The 21,718-nt window shown below is 40.6% G+C and overlaps 1 protein-coding gene across 1 annotated transcript in view; it reads right to left on the bottom strand.

Moving 5' to 3' along the window:
* CWF19L2 (CWF19 like cell cycle control factor 2) overlaps positions 1-19,578 on the bottom strand; it is a 67,675-nt gene extending 48,097 nt beyond the window's left edge. The window contains exons 1-8 of the mRNA XM_027468339.3: positions 19,422-19,578; positions 9,964-10,074; positions 9,145-9,264; positions 7,634-7,741; positions 5,599-5,718; positions 4,031-4,124; positions 2,761-2,876; positions 524-1,221 (exon numbers count right to left, since the gene is read on the bottom strand). Of these exons, the coding sequence (XP_027324140.3) occupies positions 524-1,221; positions 2,761-2,876; positions 4,031-4,124; positions 5,599-5,718; positions 7,634-7,741; positions 9,145-9,264; positions 9,964-10,074; positions 19,422-19,505 (1,451 nt within the window). The 5' untranslated portion in view covers positions 19,506-19,578. The remainder of the gene's footprint in view (positions 1-523; positions 1,222-2,760; positions 2,877-4,030; positions 4,125-5,598; positions 5,719-7,633; positions 7,742-9,144; positions 9,265-9,963; positions 10,075-19,421) is intronic.
* Between the last annotated feature and the right edge of the window lie 2,140 nt (positions 19,579-21,718).

The raw sequence follows: 21,718 nt of genomic DNA, 5'->3' as shown, positions 1-21,718 counted from the left end.
CAGTAAAGCAAGTCAGGCAGACTGAAATTCCCAGCACATTAATTTTGCATTTTCCTTCCCGTTCCTGCTCATTTTTTTTTGTCATTTACAGAAAATACACTTTTATAATCAGTACCTTCTACTATTTTTCATATGCTGTTAACTTAGCTTATAAGCATATCTCACAAGTGGCAAATCTATCCCTTGCTGCAATAATTATGTCAGCTGCTACTCAGCATTTCCTAATATTTAATCTTTGTCTTCCCTAAATGAAACAACAGATGAAGCATGTATTGTTTTTGTTTTGTTTGTTTGTTTGCTTGGGGGAGGGGGAGTGCTAAGAAGCCAATTTCACTGCAGTGTGCACCAACTTTATAAAGAAGCTGCAGAATAATCCACCACTGGCAGTTCTCAAACATGCTGGGGAGACAGAAGAAGTAGGGGTGTTCATTACTTAAACCCATCCCAACAAGCTAACCAAAGAGATCTGACCATATAACTAATACTACACAAAGTCAACACAGTTTTAGGTGTAGTAAAATACCTGGAACATGATGTTTTAGTATCAGATGACGTTTGTTTCTTCTCAGAGGTATCAGCTTGGTACTCCTTTTGTGATTTCTCTTTTTCATCACTTGGAGTTCTTTCACCATCAATTTTTGCCACAGCATCTGATGACTTTTGATCAGATACTAATTGTTCATTGCTCTCTTGTGGGTGTGTTTTTGTCCACAATGCAGTATCCTCACTAGGTTTTTGAAAACGACTGTTCAAAGAGCTATGAGCATGCAGTTTTGAAGAGGACTGCTGTGGCTTGTAGTCCTTAGATGCACTGTAAGATGACAAATCATCTTCAGAGGGTTTCAGAAATTTGTGTTTTATGTCACTTAGAGAGAGACTCTTTCCTTGACTTTGTTTTTCATCCCTGTGTTTTTCAGCTTTGGAGCTGTAACCTCCCAGTTCTGAGTCTCTGCTACTGTGTCCACGTTTTTGGTCTTCTCTTGATCCATCTCTTTTGTAACCTCTGTCTTCTTGCATCCATCCCTTGTCATACCTCTCTCTCTTATGTCTCCCAAACGTGTTCCTATCATCTTCATGTTGTGTAGTGCTTTTCATATGCTGTTCTTTCTTTTCACTTTCTGAATAATCAGTTTTCTTCCATCTATCACCTCTATAATAATTTTCCTTTTTCGACGCAACTTTTTCAGCTGCTTCTAACCGTGACTGAAATGCCTCCATTGACTGCAAGAAAGAAGAAAAACGTCATACTGCTTTTAAGATCATAGGGTATTGTAAAACTCTCTAAGAAGTATTACAAGAAAGGCACCATTCTGTGAAAATGAGTCACTGTGCAGAGCTATGAGCCATGGAGTGGAAAGGAAGACTAATACAAAAAAGAGAATTTATAGTCTAGCGTCTGAGGTGCTCTGTTGGGATGGCATTTTGATCCCTTCTCGTAGACTATTTCTAACTTCCATTTGGTGACTCTATAGTAAAGTGCTGAAGCACTCCCGGAAACAGGAGCCAAAGCCCCAGAACTGTCTCCTCCTGGTAACTTGGAGATGAGGTGCTTACGCTAGAAGAAAAGTTTCCTCTTTCTCGCTCATGAACTTTACACTTCGGCTCACCAGATGCACACTTTCTATAGAACCAATTATGCTCCCACTAAACCACTTTATGATCTAGTTAAATTCTTAAAAACACAGGTGAGCAGGTCCAAAATATTTAGCTTGAAGCAGGCTTTAAAGCTCAGTCTCTAGCTTTCTGGACAAGAACTCTGTCCATTAAGCAATTATACAAAATGTGGAGTGTTCCTCTTCCCTCTTTTGAGCTGAATTAAATGCCACCAATTACACGATTTTGCTCAAAACATTACATGCCGAGGTACATCAGGGAAGGATCTCTTTCAATCGCTACCCTGGTACTGCAGCAGCCATAACATTCAGGTTGTTTTTACCTTAGTTTATTGAAAAAGACTCTTAAATATAATATTCTTTAAAATCAGTCATACCAACAAATTTCCACCAGTGCTGACCCTGTTTATTTTATCATTCAGGAGTGACAAGTATGAAGTCATACATACTGTCTTATCCAAGACTTCCACAATAAAGCCTACCTCACCAAAAAAGAAAAAAAAAAAAAAAAAAAGAAAAACCACCACTACAGAAAATTCAAATATACCACTATGGCTAACACATACTGAAGTCCCCACACCTTTGACCAATGCTTTTAAGGTCCATATTTCAATACGCAGGGGGGACAGGCCTTAAAGAGTTAATAATGTTATGGTAGACATTAGCCATCTAAATTCATTTTTAAACACTTCAGATGCAAGCACCTTTCTCAATACATCTGGACGGAGTAGATCACAAGTGGTGAGAAGACTCATATCTGGTAAAGTTTGACACAGTTCTCTAAATTATATTGGCATTGCTATTATCCACAAACTGTATGTGCAGGAGAAAAACATATTTCCTAACAAACATCATAATTTTGAAAGCACTCTGGTACTTTGTAACTCAGATCATTTGATCTTCCCAATATAGTAGATAAGTATTTTAATATATCCTACAGAAAATCTTGATATTTAACAAAAGAGATACAAAATTAAGTCAGGTACCATTAAACTGTTCATCACTTGAGAGAAGCTCCGAAGGCTGCTTTCTCCTGATTCTTTCCTGTGTCTGACACTGCTCATTAAGTACATGTGCCTTCATATGAAAGTGACCTTTTCAAAGCATCTACTAATATGAAAAAATAATAATAATTAAAGAATCTTACCCCATATCTCTCAGCTACAATTTCCTCAACGTTTCGTTTCTCTCTCTCAGCCTGTTCCTTCATCCTTTGGTAAGATTTTCGTAACCAACTTAATCCAGCATCTTCTACCACTGTAACTAAAACATAAAACAATGAGAAATTATGGTTTTGTATTTCAGTAGTCACTTCTATTTAACAAATGTGCGTGACTTTAAACCTTCACTGGAAGTTACTGTAAAAACTGAAAGGATGCAGAAGAAATATAGAAGGAATATAGTAATGAAATTACATGTTTTTATAAGTCCATGCTGGATGTACCTCAGTCATATTTATGATTTAATTTAAGCTTCTACATTTTGTCATAGAACACAACATACACCTTCCATGACAGGAGCAGCACAAGAGAATTTTTGGCATTATTTGTTTTTATGTTTTGTTTTGGTTTGTTTGTTTTTTTTTTTACTCAAGTTAAAAAAGCTTCTCATGGTCTTCACCTTCTGTGCCCATTCTTTGGCCCACTCTTCTGTACAAACAAGTGCATTTTCCTTCTCATAAAATTAACAAGTAACCCGCTGTTTTTCATTTGAGAAGATAGTACAGGTCTTAACACTCAGGACACATACTCACCGATGCTTTTACAGATCACTTATCTCTGCTACTCTTAAAAGTGGGCACGAGCCTAATGGTTTGCAGGACAGACTGCCCACAGGGAAAGGTTCCCAAAGAGAAATGTCAGGGATGCTATTGTTCCCTGTCAACAGAATACAAGGACCCTTCTTATCACAAAATAAGTGTTTCATGACATTATGAAAAACATTTTTCTAGATGGTCTTACTGGAAATAGACAGGATAACCCAAGAGTAAGGAAAGAAGGTTACAGAAATAATATTTTTCACAAATTTCATCTGTAATGTACTTCATTTTAATGTGACTCAGACTTCTGTAGTTGAGTATCTTAAAACTATAATTTGTATAATGGAATGAAAGGAACCAAATGAGATGACAAAAATTTACCTTGTCTTGGTTAAATGATGCTTCTTTCTTTTAATTAGTTCAAAATTGAGAATTTCTATGAAGATGCTGAAGGTTAAACCACTCAAGATTAAAAACCAGTGAGGATAAGCTCCGCAAAACAATATGATGTTAACCCAATATTCATTACTGAATTTTAATTTATATTCTACTTTATTCATAATCCTACTACATCAACATTAGCGGTAACTTAGCTAGCAACCCAGAGACCACAGAGCTTATACAGAAATTTAAGATCATTAATGAAGTTGCTATTTACCTTTTTTAACTGAAGCTGATTCACTTTCCGTCGGTGGCAGACCTGTACCACCGTCTTTCCAATAGGGGTTGAGTTCTCTCTCAGAAAGCATAGCCTAAGAAAGAAAGAATTTGAATGTGTGTATAGCATATGGTTTGTATTTTTGAGAATATCTGATACATTTTGTGATGCTTCTGTGGGCATAGAACAGCTTAGTCAGAACTTGTTCTGGCTAAAGAAAGGTAGAAAAAACATGGCTCTCCACCCCGAGTAAAAGCTCTCAAAGACATGGCACCTATGTTACACAGAAGTTTTTCTGTTCAGCTTCGTTGCCTATGTAGCAGTAATGTGCACTTGTGTCTGAAGGAGGGATATAAGGGCTCTTAGTTTTGCCTCAAGTTCTTGTTTTTCTTTCTCAAACTAGATTGTTTATTGTGATTCTGTCAGCTGACTGCTATGGAAACAGGCTAGAAAGTCCACTGGAGAAAAGTCTGAATAGGCAATTCCTGCACCAAAAAAATATTAGTTTTATCTGTATTGTATTTCAACTCATCACCACCAGCAGCATGCTATATACACCTGTTGCACATATTGCTTTGGGGAAATACACCACATGCATTGTGGTGTAGAAAACACAAAAGTATAAACCTGCATGGAAAGCAAGTAGTTCAGTGGGAGAGGATATAAAAATCATATTCTTCTAGGATCAGAAGAAGCACATATAAACTGTCATTAACAATATAATACATGCTGACATTCTGGTAATGGTCCTTCAACAGGTCAGAAAAAATGTTCAACAAAATATTACCTCAAAAAAAAAAAAAAAAAAGATTAATCCCTGTTCAAAATACAATAACTAAAGTGCCATGGCACACAAGAACAGCACTCCAGGTCAGTCTAGTTCTTCACAACACAACTAACTGGAAAACCTAACAGTACCAAAAAGCTGTGATCAGCCGCTATGTTTTCAGAACAGACCACACTGCATTTATAGAGCTAAATGAACAAATGAAGCAGCTAACAACTGTATGTAAATAGAACTAATTTAATAATTTCAATGCCTTCCCCAACTGTGCATCAACACACGGGAGATTCAGAGTCCAGCTACTGCATGAAAGGCACAGCAACTGTTCTGAATTATTTCTTAATGAAAAAACAGCCTCAGCACCTTATGCTTTAACACAGAAACTTAGGTGAGCTTTTATCACACAAAACAACAGTGCACCTTTCACGCACAACATGGGGAAGAACAGAACAACAGTCTGTAACTAAACAAAACATTTCAGAAGCACTTCAAACATTATAGAACTTAGTACTTCCTAAGTTCTTACAGAACTTAGTACTTACTGGCTTTCTTCTTACCCATAAGACAACTAAGGACTTTTCTCCACAAGGTAAGCCTGCTGTATGAATCCTTCCCATCCCAGACAGAAAAAAATATCTGATCAATTTAATAGAATCATTATCATACAGAATATCAGGCATTAATTTAAATAACTTAATAACATAGAAACCTATGTATTTGAACCAATTCATCATACAAAATGTAGTAAAAATGTAGAAAATATTGGTATATTAATTCCTCCTACCTGTTCAATTTCTTGAGCTTTCTGTCGTTTCAGTATTTTTTCTTTCTCTCTTTCACTTTTGCATGATGCTAGTGGCACAGTTTTCAAAGATGCAAAGTCTAAATTCATCCATTCGTCTCTCTTAACAAAAAAAAAAAGTAGTAAGTAGTAGTAAAGTAAAAGTACCTAATACACAAAAGAATCAGTGTCTGTACTTCCACAAAAAAAAATCCAACCAGTGCAACTAATATCAAAAGCTACTAACAGTAAACAACGTAGGTTTTACTAATATATATGAAATATTTTGATGAAAAGCAAATGTGATTTTAACAACTTCGGTCTTTTAATATTCATGTATTCAAGCATGACTTCATATCTTTCTGTAATTTGAAATAACTCTTCCCAATTTATGACACTAGCAATATGCAAACCATATAGACAGCTTATTTTTTGCTTAAATAAACTCTGTACATCTAGACCAGTTCCCTTTCCATCATTATAGAATTTCATTTTGCTGCTTTTGTCTTCATGAACTCCTACATCTCTTCAAGCATATACAAAGCCTACCATCAGTCACTGAGCACAGTTCATACCTGGGATATCTAGGCACCTAACAGCACCCTCAAATTAAACAGCTGTTCATCTAAATTCTGTGAACTGTATCCACAATAGCAGGTAGATGCATTTACAAAATCTAAGCCAGATTGAGGGCATTTTAAAAATAAGGACTACTGTCTATAGAACAGCAGCATATAAACAACCTACCCAAATTTCAAGCACTTCTTTATACACACAAAACTTCAAGTCTCAAAAGAAAGCAGTGACATACACATTATTAACAACCACTATGCAAAAACAAGTATTGGGAACACTTCTATGTACACTATAGCCATTATAATGATAAGCCTACACCTATTTTGAAACATGTCCTTGTAGATGTGTCTCTTCATTAAAGTTTGAGTTGTCAATCTGAACAGATGCAGTATGGTACTATTTCTCCATTGCTCAGAAATGGTATTCCATTGCTGTGCTGGGCTCCGTCACCCGCCCAGCACAGCAGTGCTGCCTGGTGCTCAGAGGGAGCCTCCTGGGTGCCCGGCTGTGCCCATGGCCTCCTGTCCTGGCACTGGGCACCACTGAGCAGAGCCTGGCTCCAAATGCTTCCATATATATGAAATGGGTTTACATGCTCCAAAACTGTTCCATGAAGTGATCGAAAACACAAAAGGTAGGAATGACATGGAAATTCACTCCTCACTCAGAAGTAGACATACCCAGAATGAACAGGGCAAGTCACTTTATATGAGAAATGCTTGGCAAAAATAGTGGCTTTACAGTATAAATTACCATGACATACTTAAGGATTTATATTTTGTTACTATATTATTTAAAAAAAATGATTCAGAGATTCCTTTTTATTTCTCTTAACAACATACACAACTGCAGAATGAGAAACAAGAATAGAATTAGACACTAAACGCAAAATCATCATTTTCACACAACTGAAAACATCATGACACCACATTTATGCAGCTAAGATTACAACAGTTCAACTCTGTTAACGAGCATAAACAGTGCTTACTGGGTACAGAATTCAGCTAGGGAAATCAAGAGGCCTTGACTCCATTATTATTGGTGGTGAAAAGTTCTGCATATCCCTTCCTTATATCTGTATCACTGTAATTACTGTAGAAGCAAGAATTCGTTCAACTGTAGAACAGAGACCTAAATTATGTAGAAAAAGTTGCGTCTCTAGTCAATACCTTTGAGTTGACTTTTTTGAGTAGATCAGGCCATGTTCCTAGGGCTTGAAAACTGGATGAAAAGAACTGGTACTAGACAACTGCAAGTGTTGCACCTTGTTAAATACTATGTAACTATTAGGTAGAGAAGTCTTCCATTGAATGAAATGTAACATTTACCCAGATAAACACAGACATTTGTCTATCAGATAGTTTTTGTTCAATACACTGCAAAAGAACTGTAAAGAAACCTAAGCACGTTTCACATTTGGTCATGCTGAATCCACTTCTGGAATAGTTATCAGACTGCTCACCTGCAAGGAGGGTCCTTTCACAGCATCTGGTTCCTTGTTGACCTTCCAAGCCTTTTCTGTGTTATCTGACTGTGACACATTTGACTCAACCCATTCAACTGAAGAATCCTAAATAGAGAATTTAATATAAAGAAGAAGAGTATCTTAAGATACATTGATAAAATTTATGATACTTACCAAGTATATAACTAGCCAAACTTGATGCTGATTGCTAAGCATTACTAATGTAATACTGTTTATTATTTTAAAATATTGATAATAAAAATGTAATCTTGATAGTCCCACAAGGGAATTGTTCCCTTACAATCAAAGCATACTGCTAGACTTCATGAGTATGTATATGTGTAACACAAGTTCAGACCAGCAGTTGACTAGCAGCATAATGCTATTAAAGTTAAAACCATCAAAAAAAAATCAATAACAAATATTTTCACAGCATTACAAAAGCAAAATTAAAGAAGTCTACGTTCATTAATATGTTTTATTATAAAAAAAAGTTAACCAGTAACACAGGTAAATCTAAACCAGTAATCTAAAGCTCTTTATACACTATCTTCTCCCATTTTCCCAACTGACCACCTACACTTGCAAACTATGCACTGTGATTTCACACTTGAAGCAAAGAGCGCTTCATTGAATAGAATTTCTTTGCTATTTATATGAACCTGTTATCTGAATAAGAGACTCTGGATCAAAGGAACCAGAATTGTGCTGTATCCTGGGACTCACTGATGTGATCTGAGCAATTTTGATGACTCCCACTGTAAACATGGGACATTTGTGGCTTACTTCCCATACTTAAAGCAAAGTTGAATTCTGATTGCCTGTCCCAGGAAAATAAATCTCCTCACACTGCACGTTCATTCACTCAGTAAATTTTTCATATCTGAAAAGATAAATCTTTTCAGGTTTTCTGAAAAGAACAATTACACTGCTAACAGACTTGCACCAAACCACTGGGAGGGATGTTTTACACAGCGTGGCCAGAAAGCAGCACCCTGATTTGTAATGCAGTCTCTGTACTGTTTTGCCAGATGCAAAATCTGCACTGACTACAGATGCAAATGCACAAGCCTAAGCCTTCCTTTAGAAAAGTGTACAACTCCCAGCTGAATATCTATGGAAAAAGGCAGTAGTAATTCATGCTTAAAATCAAAGTCAAACATGCAATTTTAGACACATTGTTTTATCACATACCATTGACTGCAGAGAACTATGAATTTTTTTACTCTATCCTAGAAGTCACCAAAAATCAAATTTTTTTCCCCACATTTTCTCTGCTGAAAAACTGTAAATTTATTTCCTAATAAATGAATTGAACATTTTAAAGTTCTGAGGCACTCACAGCATCTTCTGAATTGATTCAATACTTGCTATATTAAAGAGAGAAACTTTGCCACAGTTTTTCACAATAATCAGTCTTAGTATTATTAACTATGTGTACCCATGGGGAATAAAATGGTGCAGGTTTTTAAAATATCATTTGAAGCACTTTAAAGTTTATTACTTACTGAAGAGCTATCACTGGAGTCATCCTTCTTTTCAGATTTATGTTTTTTACTTTTCTTCTTTTCTTTCTTAGATTTTTTTGAATGCTTATCCTTTTTCTTTTTTTTCTGCACAGAATGTTCCTACAAGTAAAGGTTTGTAAATGAGATTCAGTAAACCAAGTCACCCACACACGAGCAGAACAATCACAACTTAATTACCAAACCACACTGAGAAAGGTAAAACACATGGCTGGTCATAGCTACATTTTACTTCTACTACCCTCTCTCTTCACCTTGGGGTGGAGGGGAGCAGGAGGAACATGCTACACCTCACACCCATAACCAGCTCCCCACCCAGCAGTACCTTTTTCACTGGAACTAAGGCACTACAATTCCACACAGAAGACCATCTACATTATGTTTGTTTCAGTCAAATCTAATTCCTCAGGAATGACTTCAGCAATGCATGTGCGCTTTGTTGAAGCACCTGTACAAGTTTCTAAACAAATACTTAAGGATGTGATATCTGGTGGTTCCGTTACAGCTTCTCCCGTGAATTACCACACACGGACTTAATACCAAGCCTTGTGTCCTCCAGAATTCTTCCCTATTCTTGTCTGGTAGGGCTTGCATGTGGTAGAAATTAAAGCTGGAACTGAATGACTAGTTTTTTTTCCTCGAAGTGAAAGATTATTTCCACTTAAAATAACCTAAATTTGAAGCATAAGGAATTCAGAAACTGGAAGGTTTTCTCTATCACCTTAAAGCCCTCAAAGCTTCCTTTCATGTGGACATGCTGCAGGGCCAACAACACAATTCAATGACGTACAGTTGCATCACCTTTTCCAGTTGTTCCACGCGTTCATTCACTTCAGGAAGCATCCACGTATCTTCACCTCGCAGATGTTTTTTCAGCTTGCGCCTCTCCTCCTTCTCATAATTAATTTTGGCCTAAGACAAACAGAGAAGAAAGATAACCAAATGGAGTTAATAGCATTAAGTACAGACACCTTTGTAAGCCACGTCGACACAATCACACACCATTTTAAGGGCTGTACTTGAGAACTTCTCCTTTCAGAGGACAGCAATAAAAATACTTTAGGATTATGTTTTAGCTGAGTTTCCCATTTGGCATATTATGCACGCTCCTTCCTCAAGCTACAGCTTTGCAGCTCCTCTAGCACTGATTTCCTTCTATCACACTCAGTAAGTGACGCAACGACATTCAACTTCCATTCTTAATTCAGTGAAATCTCCTGTTCTTACAGCCCTCATGAACTGCATACTATATGTATACAATACAGTGAACTTACCTTCTGATTTTCTACTTCAAAAAATTACCTGGGTAATTACACCACTGCCAAGCACAGCTCACTCTCTATTAATTTTAGAAGTAACCACTAGCAAGCCTATCTTTGTGCACATTCAACCTTAGAAGTATCTCGGCCAGGTGCAAAATTTGGATTACAGAAGTGCAGGCTCTCAAGAAGCATGGAAGTACTGGCATTGTGGGCTGCCAAATGTTCTACCCTTTCTGGTTATGGGGAGAAAAACAGAAATATTTTTACTACTACTTCTGAAAAATTAATAATCACTGTAGCTTCAACTCCTGAAAAGGATTCCTGCAAACTATGTGAATAAAATAAGGACCTTTCCAGCCACTGAAGTTTCCTCTGTTGCATTCAACACAAGCCTGGTTTTCACAAACAAGTTCCCTCAAACACGATTTGCCATTATGAAAACTGTTTATCCCAAAATGCAATCATCACACTTAGTTAAGCAGGAAAAAAAATATATTATTACAACTCTACTTCTGCAGTGTTTTCAACAGCTTGAGATAAACCATGCTAGTTTTACTAAAGTCAAAGCAGAAGCTGCAAGCAGAATTTGGTTCTTCCTGAGTTGCTGAGTTTACCAGACAGCCTTTGCAATGGTAAACCAGGGGACTGCACACAGGAAGAGTGACAATGTTACATAGTGGGAAGCGACTGTGTCCTTTCACACATTACAAAAGTATCAAACCATAAAATCATTCTCTGGATCCTTTCCTGTTTCCTCTTCAAGTCTTCCTCCTGGGCATCATTCGCTGTTCTCCTTCCTGTATTTACTCCCCCAGCACCCTCCCAAGCCCACCTCTGCTTCTCATTTCAGACATTTTCTTTTTAATTTGGAGCTGGAGAGGGGTCCCTATCAATTAGGGCTCTCATTTATTTGTGTTTTTTTCCTGTGTCTCAGGCTCTTACCCTCCTCTGTAATAAAAAGCATATTTTAAATGAAATTGCTATTTCCCTCATGTTGCAAAATTTACAAATATACCTTGAGTTACATGAAGCTAACGTTACAAATAAGGTACAAAGGAAACTTTTATCCTTCTGATTAGCTCTACAAATAAGAAAAAAAAACACAAGCAGTATTTATGCAAAGTAGATACGTGATCCTAATAAAAGTGGCTGATCACAGCTTTGGCTGAAGTGCACAAATCCGTATTCAGGGCACAGAGCGACTTGAGATCAGCATTAAGCTGCAGACCGCTGTCTCCCGAATTCTGGCTGGAACAGGCTTGTGTGAGATGAGTCTGTGGTGGCAATGCCACCGGACTGCTAAAAAGAGGGAGGCACAAAAGCAGCAGCCTGAAGTTGGTTCTTCTAACACAGAGATACTACAGAAGATTTGTAACAATATCCTAACTAAAAACAAACAAGAAAGCTGCCTAGCCATTTAGAAAGACTCCAGAAGTTACATTTTCACCCGAATTATCAATTTAACACCCAGCAAGAAAGGCAGAAGCAACAACCTCTGGTCCTTCCAATCGCTAAAAACTATTTACCTCCCTCTACCATCACATTACAATATTTATTTTTATAGCTGGTGAATGTTTTTCTCTCACAGCACACCCCTAATTATTTAAAGTGTCACCAGGGAGGAGGAGGGGATTTGTCTGCATTACTTTATTAGCGCCAAACGTCCTTCCTATTCCACTTGCCTTGTATAATCAATCACGCAGGGCTTACTAGCATCCATCTATTTTTTCTTCCTTTTCTACATTTTATAATTAAGTCTGCTGTCAGCCTTATTCTATGCTACGAAGGCTAACTAATAGTTTCACAGCTCTCAACCCACAGCAGTTCAAGCCTTTATTTCAAATGGAAGTTCATTAATACAACTCATCCTTTTACCCTTACAGACAAGCACTTAACATTTGGTACATTTTAAGTTGCCACCACAACAACATTTGTGAGCTTCCTTCTGGGGGCTGGAACTTGATGATCTTTAAGGCCTCCTTCCAACCCAAACCATTTTATGATTCTCCATAAATAGAGGATGTCTCATTTCTGAAATAACTCTGCTGCCAAGTAATGAATTAATTCTGCAAGTGGCAGAGCACACCAAACACAGAGGACCACTAAAAGCGACTAGCAACTTCTGCGGTACCCTAATAAAGTTGCTCAGTCCCATTTGAGGCAGGCACGAGGTGAAGTCTAACACTGGCAAAGCTCTCCGCGAGGTCTGTCGGTGTCACATAAGCAATCACTTCAGAGTACTAGGTTAGTACTGCTTGCCACAGCAGCACAGCAAACTCTTTACAGCCTTTACCACACACAGGCCAAAGGATCTTGGATTTCACAGTCCCATCTGAGAGAGGAAGGAAATCAAGCTCAGGGAAATTGCTTTCCAGTCTCATTACAGAGCTGAGGCAGGTCATGAGTCCCGGCCTGCAGGGCCGCTAACCACAGTAATTGCTGCGTGAAGTAAAAATCCTGTTCCCAACAGCTTGTAAAGCACGAAACACCAAAAGCTGCAAAAATGACAGCACATCACTGTAGGATCTAACAGAAAGGATCAAACACCCTGCCAGTGGGCAGAATCCACAGGTCTCCAATAATTAGAGGTTCCTACAGGACAGTACCTCACAGATGTCCAGAAGTGGGCATGCCTCACCTAGGGCTCACTCCCTCTGCAGCACACCGAAACCCTGACCACCAACACCCTTTCCCAATTCCGTTTACCATTTCAGCTCTCACCAAGGCCACTGAAAGTCCTCCACTCTCCAAACCACAACAGAGACCTTGCAGTTTCCCACCTTTCAGTGTGGCATTTCAGGGTAAGATGATCACCACCACCACACAACAGCTAACTTCTTCATTCAAAAGAAAGAAAACATCACTTTTCCTCCAAGTAACAACCAGAAGTTCTGCAGCACACCACCAGATCAGTACAGCATGACAGAGACAAGCGACAAAGAAGCCAAGCTGCTCTCAGGGCCAGCTGCCATGGAAGGGCAGGGCTCCACTCCCACACCTCCTCCATGCTCCAACCCCGTATGTTCCCAGCACTTTCCTTGCATTTCCCTGCCTCTCACTGTACTCTGGCTCAGGTGGAAGCCACTTCAAGAACTACCCCGACAGAAAATGCATCCCACCAAGAGCAGGGTACAGCTTCATGCACATCAAGCTTCCAAGCCGGCCCCAGGGCAACGTCTCGAAGGCTACCAGTTTCCATGCAAGGAAGAAGAAAAAAGATATGTACTTTGGGTCCTGGAAGGAATGAGTGTGGAAAAACTCCTTTTGGCAACAGCTTTCTGTTAGGCAAGTTCAAAAGAGAAAACGCTTAGCCCAGTCCTTAAGATATCAAAATGAGGAATCCAAAATCCAGACACTGAGCTTCAACTCCTGATTTCAGAACTATCTCCTGTCCTACCATAAAATTGGTCCCACCCATTTGCCACTTCTGATATTAAGCTATCAGAAAGGTCGCTGTGGGTGGTGTTGCTCTCCCAACTTGCATCACAACAAAGCTCAGGGCTGGGACAGCCTGGTTACGTGAGCGCACATCTCCAGGGAGTCCTTCCTACCGTCCTGATGCTCCCTACATCAACTCTCCACCTGAGCACGCCAATTTTCTTGTATGCTTACTGCTTTTCCTACCCTCAATGTTCTGATTATCCTTACACACCAGAAGCTTTACCAAGCTTCATTCAAAAGGGCTGAGCTTCCACCCCAGGCTGCCACAGCCAAGCTGTGCCAGGCTGCCTCTGGTAACCACCACCTGCTCCAGCCGTGTCAGCTGGAACATCACTGCTCTCTGCCACCTCCACCTGCCAAAGGGTGCACAAGACAGATCACTGATAAGATCTAAACCATTTAAGCTTATTGTGATCGGTACTCATTACAGAACAGAGTTTAAAGAAGAGGCTAGAGAACTCACAGCCGAAAGCACCCAAAAAGAAGGACTCGCAGAGCCTAACAGTGAAGGCAGCAGCACGGCTCTGCACGACCTGGCTGTTCAACCAGACATTGCTTGCAAAAACGTATGTCAAAGTGGTTTAAAAGAAGTCTGAAAGCCTGTGGAAAGGCAGTATTCCTTTCTCACTGCTGTTACTCTTCTAATTTCAGTCAAAAATGTGAGTACAGTACCACAGTACCACCTTCCTGTAAGACAAAAAATATTTTTCTGTTAAAAACTGAAGTGTCAGATGCTGCCGAAGTATTCCGCTACCTCTGCAAATCCTAGTCACTCGAACAACCCAACAGCTTTTCTAAGGAAACACCTACCCGGGCCTCAGGAGAACATGCTGATTTCATGGCTTACCTGGAGGTCAAAGGCTGTGCATTCTGTGACATCGCTACTTTTTATTTTAGGTTGTATTTTCAAAGAAAATAAATAAAAAATGTAAAACAAAAATAAATGTAGATTCCTGAGTCAAAAGCAAATGCATTCCTGATTATAATGGATTGTACATCTCAAAATTATTTCAGAAATCTAAAGGACTAAAACTAATACACACAATTTCTTGTTTGTGCCGTAAGCCTGTTTCAAAGAATCATTTTATGTTGTTTCATGAACATCTTATTTGTTTAAAATACTCAGTTCTCATTTACTTACACTTTTTTTTTAATCCCTCTGTATTGCTACCAAGAGAAACTCGGAATCTCTCAGCCATCCCTAATGATTAAAAGACAATTTCTGCATAAGCAATGGCCAAATCACATCAGCCTTTGAGACCAATGAGTCAAAGACTTGAGGTCTAATTCACAGAGCTGTAACACTGAAAGACAAAAATACACGTAGTAGCACAGATTCAGGGACTAATTCAGGATTGAATTATTGCCAGTATTTACCAAAAAAAAATGTACTCACATCTAGGGAAAGTACACATGCCTGCACTTACCCAAACATCTATCAAATTATCTTCTCCTTCTAAACTCGCAAACTGAAACAGTAGTGTCATGAACATATCACACTCATCAAAACAAGATGCTATTTCTGGAGCTTGATAACAATTTGCATGTCAACACTTAATTATTTGATTACTGATCATTATCCATAAACATTACCAGCTGCCAGGGTTTGAGCAATGCAGTTGGGAGGACAGACTACACAAATAAGATACATTTCCAAAATTTAAAAGAGAAATCTCAATCAATGGGTTGGTTTGATTTTCATAAGAAGTAGGATAAAATCAAAACCAGCAAAACCAGGAAAGTTTAATTAAAAAAAAAAAAAAAAGTCAGCAAGAAGCAACTTCTGGTCAGCTTGTTTTAAAAATAAAGGGCAATAAGTCAAGTCTACTTCTACAGCTGTTTCAAAATTTGTAATATATTTAAATCTCTTTACATTTGTGGATGTGCAATTTGCAAATAGAAAAGGATGAGCTGATCCTAGCAACTTCTTGTGAGTTCAGAGATTTTGGCAGAATTGCTTCTGAATATAGAGTTCCCTTGGACTCCTCACTGTCCTAGCCATCAAGAAAAGGATGGTATTGGTGACCAGGGTTAAAGGTTTCCTTTTCTTCATTGCCCTAACTACGCTCTCTATAGAACAGAAGACAGACTAAAATTTTTCAATATTTTATAATCACAAGCTGAGTAATTATATTTATAATAAGTAAATTTATATTTACAAATACAGGTTATATTTTATAATTAAGGTGAGTCAGCTAAACATCTCATCTTTCAGAAATGGAACTGAAGTGTTTATGTTCATGTCCATAAACCTCTAACATTATTAGGAGTGAATACTCAAAGACATACACAGCCTCCCAATTCCTTTCCCAAAACAAACAGCAGGAGCTTCCAAGACTGCAACCATCAAATAAATGCCCTTAGAATATTAGCCAAAAGCTAAAAGTCACTGCTATTCTACTACCCTGCCACACAGTGCTCCCAACCTCCACCTGGCCTCCTGCTCCTTTTTTTAAGCCACACATATACTGCAGTAAATCCGTCAAACTAAGCCCATTTCTTTCTTGCCTTCACGAGCAACAGGGTCAAAGCTCACAAAGATGAAGTCTTGCAGTAGTTTCCTCCCAATTCTGTTCTGCTCATACAGCAACGTGCAGTCTGACCATAATGAGATTAATCTAAGTAAAGCAGAGAAAATCAACACGTTTAAAATATTAATCAATGCTCACTTGTCAATATTACCAATTATGTATACATTAATCAACAGACTGACATCTTTAAGAGTTCAGAAAACCAGAAATACTTTGGTTTCTACAAATGAGGACTGTTTACCTTCCCCAATAAGAGAAGGAAAACCAAACCACCGATCTGTCATTTGCAGTTTTTCCTGCCTAGAACTTCAGGCAGAATACCACTGAGTTCTTTTAATTTGTCTCTCTCCTGCTTTCTTCTTTCCTGAGCGGGCAGCGAAAAGAAAAAGAAAAAAAAAAAAAAAAAAAAACTAAACTGCTTTTAACATCATTCAAAAGAGAGTTTATTAAGAAAGTGCAAAAAAAAAAAAAAATTGAGTTCAAACTCCACTGAGTATTGGCTATTGCTAGATGTAATGTGTAATGATTTCCTTTGTTCTTCATTCCTAATAATCTCTACCACTTGAATAGCTTTTGAATGAGCAATGATACAACACCTTTATAGATCAATATTTTTTCCCCAGTTATTACTTTCGAGTGATAAAAATTAATTGTGAGCACTGACGTATACAGAAAATTAGAGTTGCCTTCCTTGCACATACTGCCTTACTCTCACCTACATTTAAGGAAGGGGAGAGATGAAATTCGATCAGTCAATGCTATCTTGAAATATCCTTCTGGAACACAAGTCCTGTGAGGAGCGGCTGAGGGAGCTGTGGTTGTTTAGGCTAAGGAAGAGGAGGCTCAGGGGAGACCTTGCGCTCTCTACAACTGCCTGAAAGGAAGCTGTGGGGAACTGGGGATCAGCCTCTTCTTGCAGATAACCAGCGACAGGACTAGAGGGAATGGCCTCAGGTTGCACCAGAGGAGGTTCAGGTTGGAAATGAAGAGACATTTCTGCTCAGAAAGAGCAGTCAGGCACTGGGATGGGTTGCCCAGGGAGGTGGTGGAGTCACCGTCCCTGGGGGTGTTCAAGGAGAGGTTGGACATGGGTTAGTAGATGACAGTGGTGGCAGGGGATGGTTGGACCAGATGATCTTGGAGGGCTTTTCCAACCTTAATGTGTCTACGATTCTATCACATCCTTCTGCAATTCTTTGCTGTGTATTTTTCGTTAATAAAAGGCAAAAGTATTTCCTCCACTGAAGTCGTGATTTAGAACACAAGATAAACACCTCAAGTAGCACAAAAAGAGAGAGGTGGAATTCATGCATTTGGTTTTATTTAGCATTGCAAAAAATTGCAGATACTTCTTTTTTTTTTTTTTTTTTAATATTTCCACATAGGAATAAAATGTATTCATGACATTTTAAAAACAGGCTAAATAATGTGATGTACTGTTTCTTTGTCAACTTGAAGAAAAAAAAAAAAAGAAATTCAACACAGCATATCTTGTAATATAGCACAACTTACTGGTAAGAAAAGAAAAATAAATTCAGATTTTGTTCCAACCTAAAATCTCAAAATCAGATTTTCTATTATTCTTCAGCAAGGCTGATGAGCAGCATCTAAATCTAGAGGAACGCGTCAACATTTAGAGTTAGGACCCACAAAGCTACATCTACGTTACCATCAATGACCTCTTGAGACATATCCCAAGAGCAAGAATCACAGCCATTACAGCCAAAATATTGTGCTTTGTAGCACCAGCTTTGCCTCTGCCAAAGCCACCTTCACCCCTTTCCCTCCTACATCCCCGTCCCTTTTCCCCCATCCTCTGTATGCGTAGGAGCCCTCATCACCAGCTTCAGCTTTTTCTCCATGGGAGCAGCGTTAGTTTCACTGCCGTTGTTTCACTACTGCAACCCAACCTTTCTCAGCTTTACTGTGTCTCCTGGAATTTAGAGTTAGTTTAGTGATGACAGGTTAAATACAAATCGGTTGAGTTTTCCACAGACTATAGCATATTTAATACCACCATCCAGTTACTACAAAAACATCACAGAAGCGTTTAATGCTCTCTCTCTTACATCTTCGAAATATCTCTAAAATACTATTGACTTGCAGTCAATAGTATTTTAGAGATATTTCGAAGATGTAAAAGGCCATCCACGGACATTTGGAAAGACTAAGTCATGTCAAAACTTTTAAACAACACCCTCACAGAACAAGAACACTTCTACGGCACATTGCACTGCTGATGCAAGAAGAAGTGAAGAAGAAAAAAAAAAAAGAAGAAAAATGACTATTTGATATTGATAAACTACTCTGTCAATGCCTGACAGTGTAAAATGTTTGCACAAACAGAGCTGCATGTTCCCAAACAGCTTGCTGCACGAGAAGAGGTAAGGCAGGATAATGGTGCCCTACCTAAGTTTCACTTTCTTTAAGAATGTTTTGTGCACATCCAAGAGTTTGAACCAGGCAAGGGAGCACTCCTAACAGTATTACTGCATAGTGGTTTAAACAGAGCAGGAGGTGCAGAAAACATTAATAACACAAAAAAGAAACTTCTGCAGGAAAATACGATCTGTTGCTAAGTGAAAGGCCACTCCCTCCAGCTGCTGGTAAGGGGGGAACACACAGGGCAGAGCTGTCCCAGGGCTGTGCAGTCACACAAGGGAAGCCCTGCTGCTTAGGAACAGCTCCCTGTGGGCTCGGGGAGACACCTGCATGTACCTAACACCCCCTCTGTGCCTCCTGCTTTGAGAAGTGGGGAGAGACAGCAGCACCAGCCCAGCCAGGACACTGCCACTGCTCCACAAACACCTCTGTGCGGCCGGTTGGCCTCCTCCCATGCCCTGGCGTAAAGCAGGCAGAGCCCCGGCTCCACCGCCCAGCACAACCCCCCTGAAATCACCCGGCGGCCAGCCCCTGCCCTGACCTGCCCTGCCCCCGCTCCCCACGGGCTCCCCCCGGCTCCTCCACCCGCCCCCAGCCCGGGGCCGAGGGGCTGGAGGCTCCCCGCGGGGGCCGGGCCGCCCACCTCCGCCAGCAGCTCCTCCCGCTGCCGCCGCCGCTGCTCCTTCAGCGCCGCCAGGCTCGCCTCGCTCTGCCAGCCCGACGCCATCGCGGGCCCCGCCGGGCCGGGCCGGGAGGGAAGGAGGGAGGCGGGCACAGCGCGGCGGAACGGGAACCGGGCAGCGGCGGGGCCCCGCCCGGAGACGGAGCGGAGCGGAGCGGAGCAGCGCCCCGCATGGCTCGGAGCCGGGCACGCAGCGCCTCAGCCCCACAGCGGGAGCTGCAGGGGTCAGGGGCTGGACCCCGCCGGCATGGTCTCGGCGTGGTCTCACCTCCGCCGCTCCCTCAGGGTCCCTCTCTGCCCCTGCTCCCCGTGGGGTCCCTCCCATGGATGCCGTCCTTCCCGAACTGAGCCTGCAGGGGCTGCCCACAGGCTGCAGCTCTTCAGGAACTGCTCCCACACGGCTCCGTCCCACGGGGTCCATCCCCCAGGATTAAGGGCCGCAGAGGAACTTGTGCTGCCTTGTGCCTGGAGCACCTCCTGCCCTCCTGCTGCACTCCCCTTGGTACCTGCAGGGCTGCTGCTCTCTCAGCTCTCACCCCTCTCTCCCAGCTGCTGTAGCACAGCAGATTTCCCCTTCCTTCAATCTGCTCTCCCAGAGGCCCAAACAGCGCTGCTCATGGCTCTGCTCTGGCCAGCAGCGGGTCCCTTTTGGAGCCATCTGGAGCTGGCTCTGATCTGATGTGGGGCAGCTGCTGGGCTCTGCTCACAGAGGCCATCCATGCAGCCCCCTGCTACCAAAACCTCGCCACGGAAACCCAACACAGCATTACACCAGAGAAAAGTCCCAGCAAACAGCCTGTCATGGCACACATAACTCAGCAAGTGCCTGTGCTGCTTGGCTCACTGGACCATGAGCATGGAGCCTGGAAATACTGAACTGCAGACTGAATGTTGGCCTTCCTGCTGGGCCAAAATAGCCTCACATCAGCCCTGGTCCCCTCATCTGGAGCAGGATTCATAAGAACTGAACAAGGGGAGAACATGGCCTGACCAACTCTCATGTGCCCCCATGCTACCCAGTGCTTGGTGCTCCACATTGCCACCCTGCACAAGGACCTGGCGGTTCAGAGCCTCTGGGCTCATTTGGCTTCAGTACCTGGCAGGTTGGCAGCCTCTCGTGATATGCCTGCATGAGAGAGGGAAATTAAAAAAGGCACTTACAAGTTGCAGTTGGCCAACAGTATTTGACAAGGCTGGTACATCTCAGGTGAAACAAACATGCATCCAAGACATAATTTCTTTGGGATGAGATCAGAGCATTATTAATGTGTGTCTGACACCAAACGCATTCACAGTTGCCAAGTAATAACGTTATTTAGGTGAAGGTCTGAGCGAAGCATTTGGTAATTTGTTAGCTATTTGCATTGGACAATATGTTTTCAAAGTGATAACAGTAATTTAATCATCATCTTTGTGGTGGTATTAAGTGCGTAAATTGCATTTGCATCTTTATGCTGTGTTTGATTTATGCCATGACAGCTAACAACATCTCAAGAAAAACTGTCATAGATCACCCCTAGGTAGAGAATGATAACTGATAGAGCTTCATAAGCATTGTTTGGCAAAGTGGTACAAGAACCCCCTCTGGGGAGCCACTTACAAAGGAAACAGATGGATACAAAAGACATTCCAGCAGGATTGGCAAATGCCATGCTCAGTCCATAGCTATCTGCAGCCAAGTACACTGGTTGTGAGAGGAGAAGCAAGGGAAGTGTATGTTTGGCTCAGTAAGGAAAGCCTCTTCTTTGACCATGATGTGCTCTTTTTGCAGCCAAACTGATTTCTCTCCCTCCCAGCTCCAGACAACCCCAGGGCAGGTCAGGTGGGTGCTCCATAATTCACTCCACACAGTCAGGCATATTTACCAAATAGATTTATATTGAAGCTAAATTGATAGCCATGAGTTGATCTGACTAGTTTTGACTGAATCAGTTTAGGAGGTACTTGGAAGAGCTACAGGAGAAAAGAAAGCCTGGTAACTGACAGAAATGTGGTTAGCAACAGCTGTGGTCAATTTCTTCTTCCAGGAGCAATAGTGAGAGCAGGGAATGTGTGTTCTACAGCAGAAGGTCACAGACAAAGAGAACTCAAGGCAGTGTGTGAGCTTCTGCTGTATTTGTTGTTATTCTTGATACCCCTAATCCTCCATCCACATCGTTAATAAAGCAGCAGTGTAACTTTTCATTTAAATCCAAGTTTCTACTACTCCCAATTTTAGAAGAGAAACTGTGATACAAATGCATTCTGGAATCTCAAAA

Source organism: Anas platyrhynchos, chromosome 1, assembly GCF_047663525.1.
Source record: "Anas platyrhynchos isolate ZD024472 breed Pekin duck chromosome 1, IASCAAS_PekinDuck_T2T, whole genome shotgun sequence".
Taxonomy (NCBI): Eukaryota; Metazoa; Chordata; class Aves; order Anseriformes; family Anatidae; genus Anas; species Anas platyrhynchos.
Note: the sequence above shows the minus strand (reverse complement) of the source record. Positions and strands in the feature narration are given on the sequence as shown.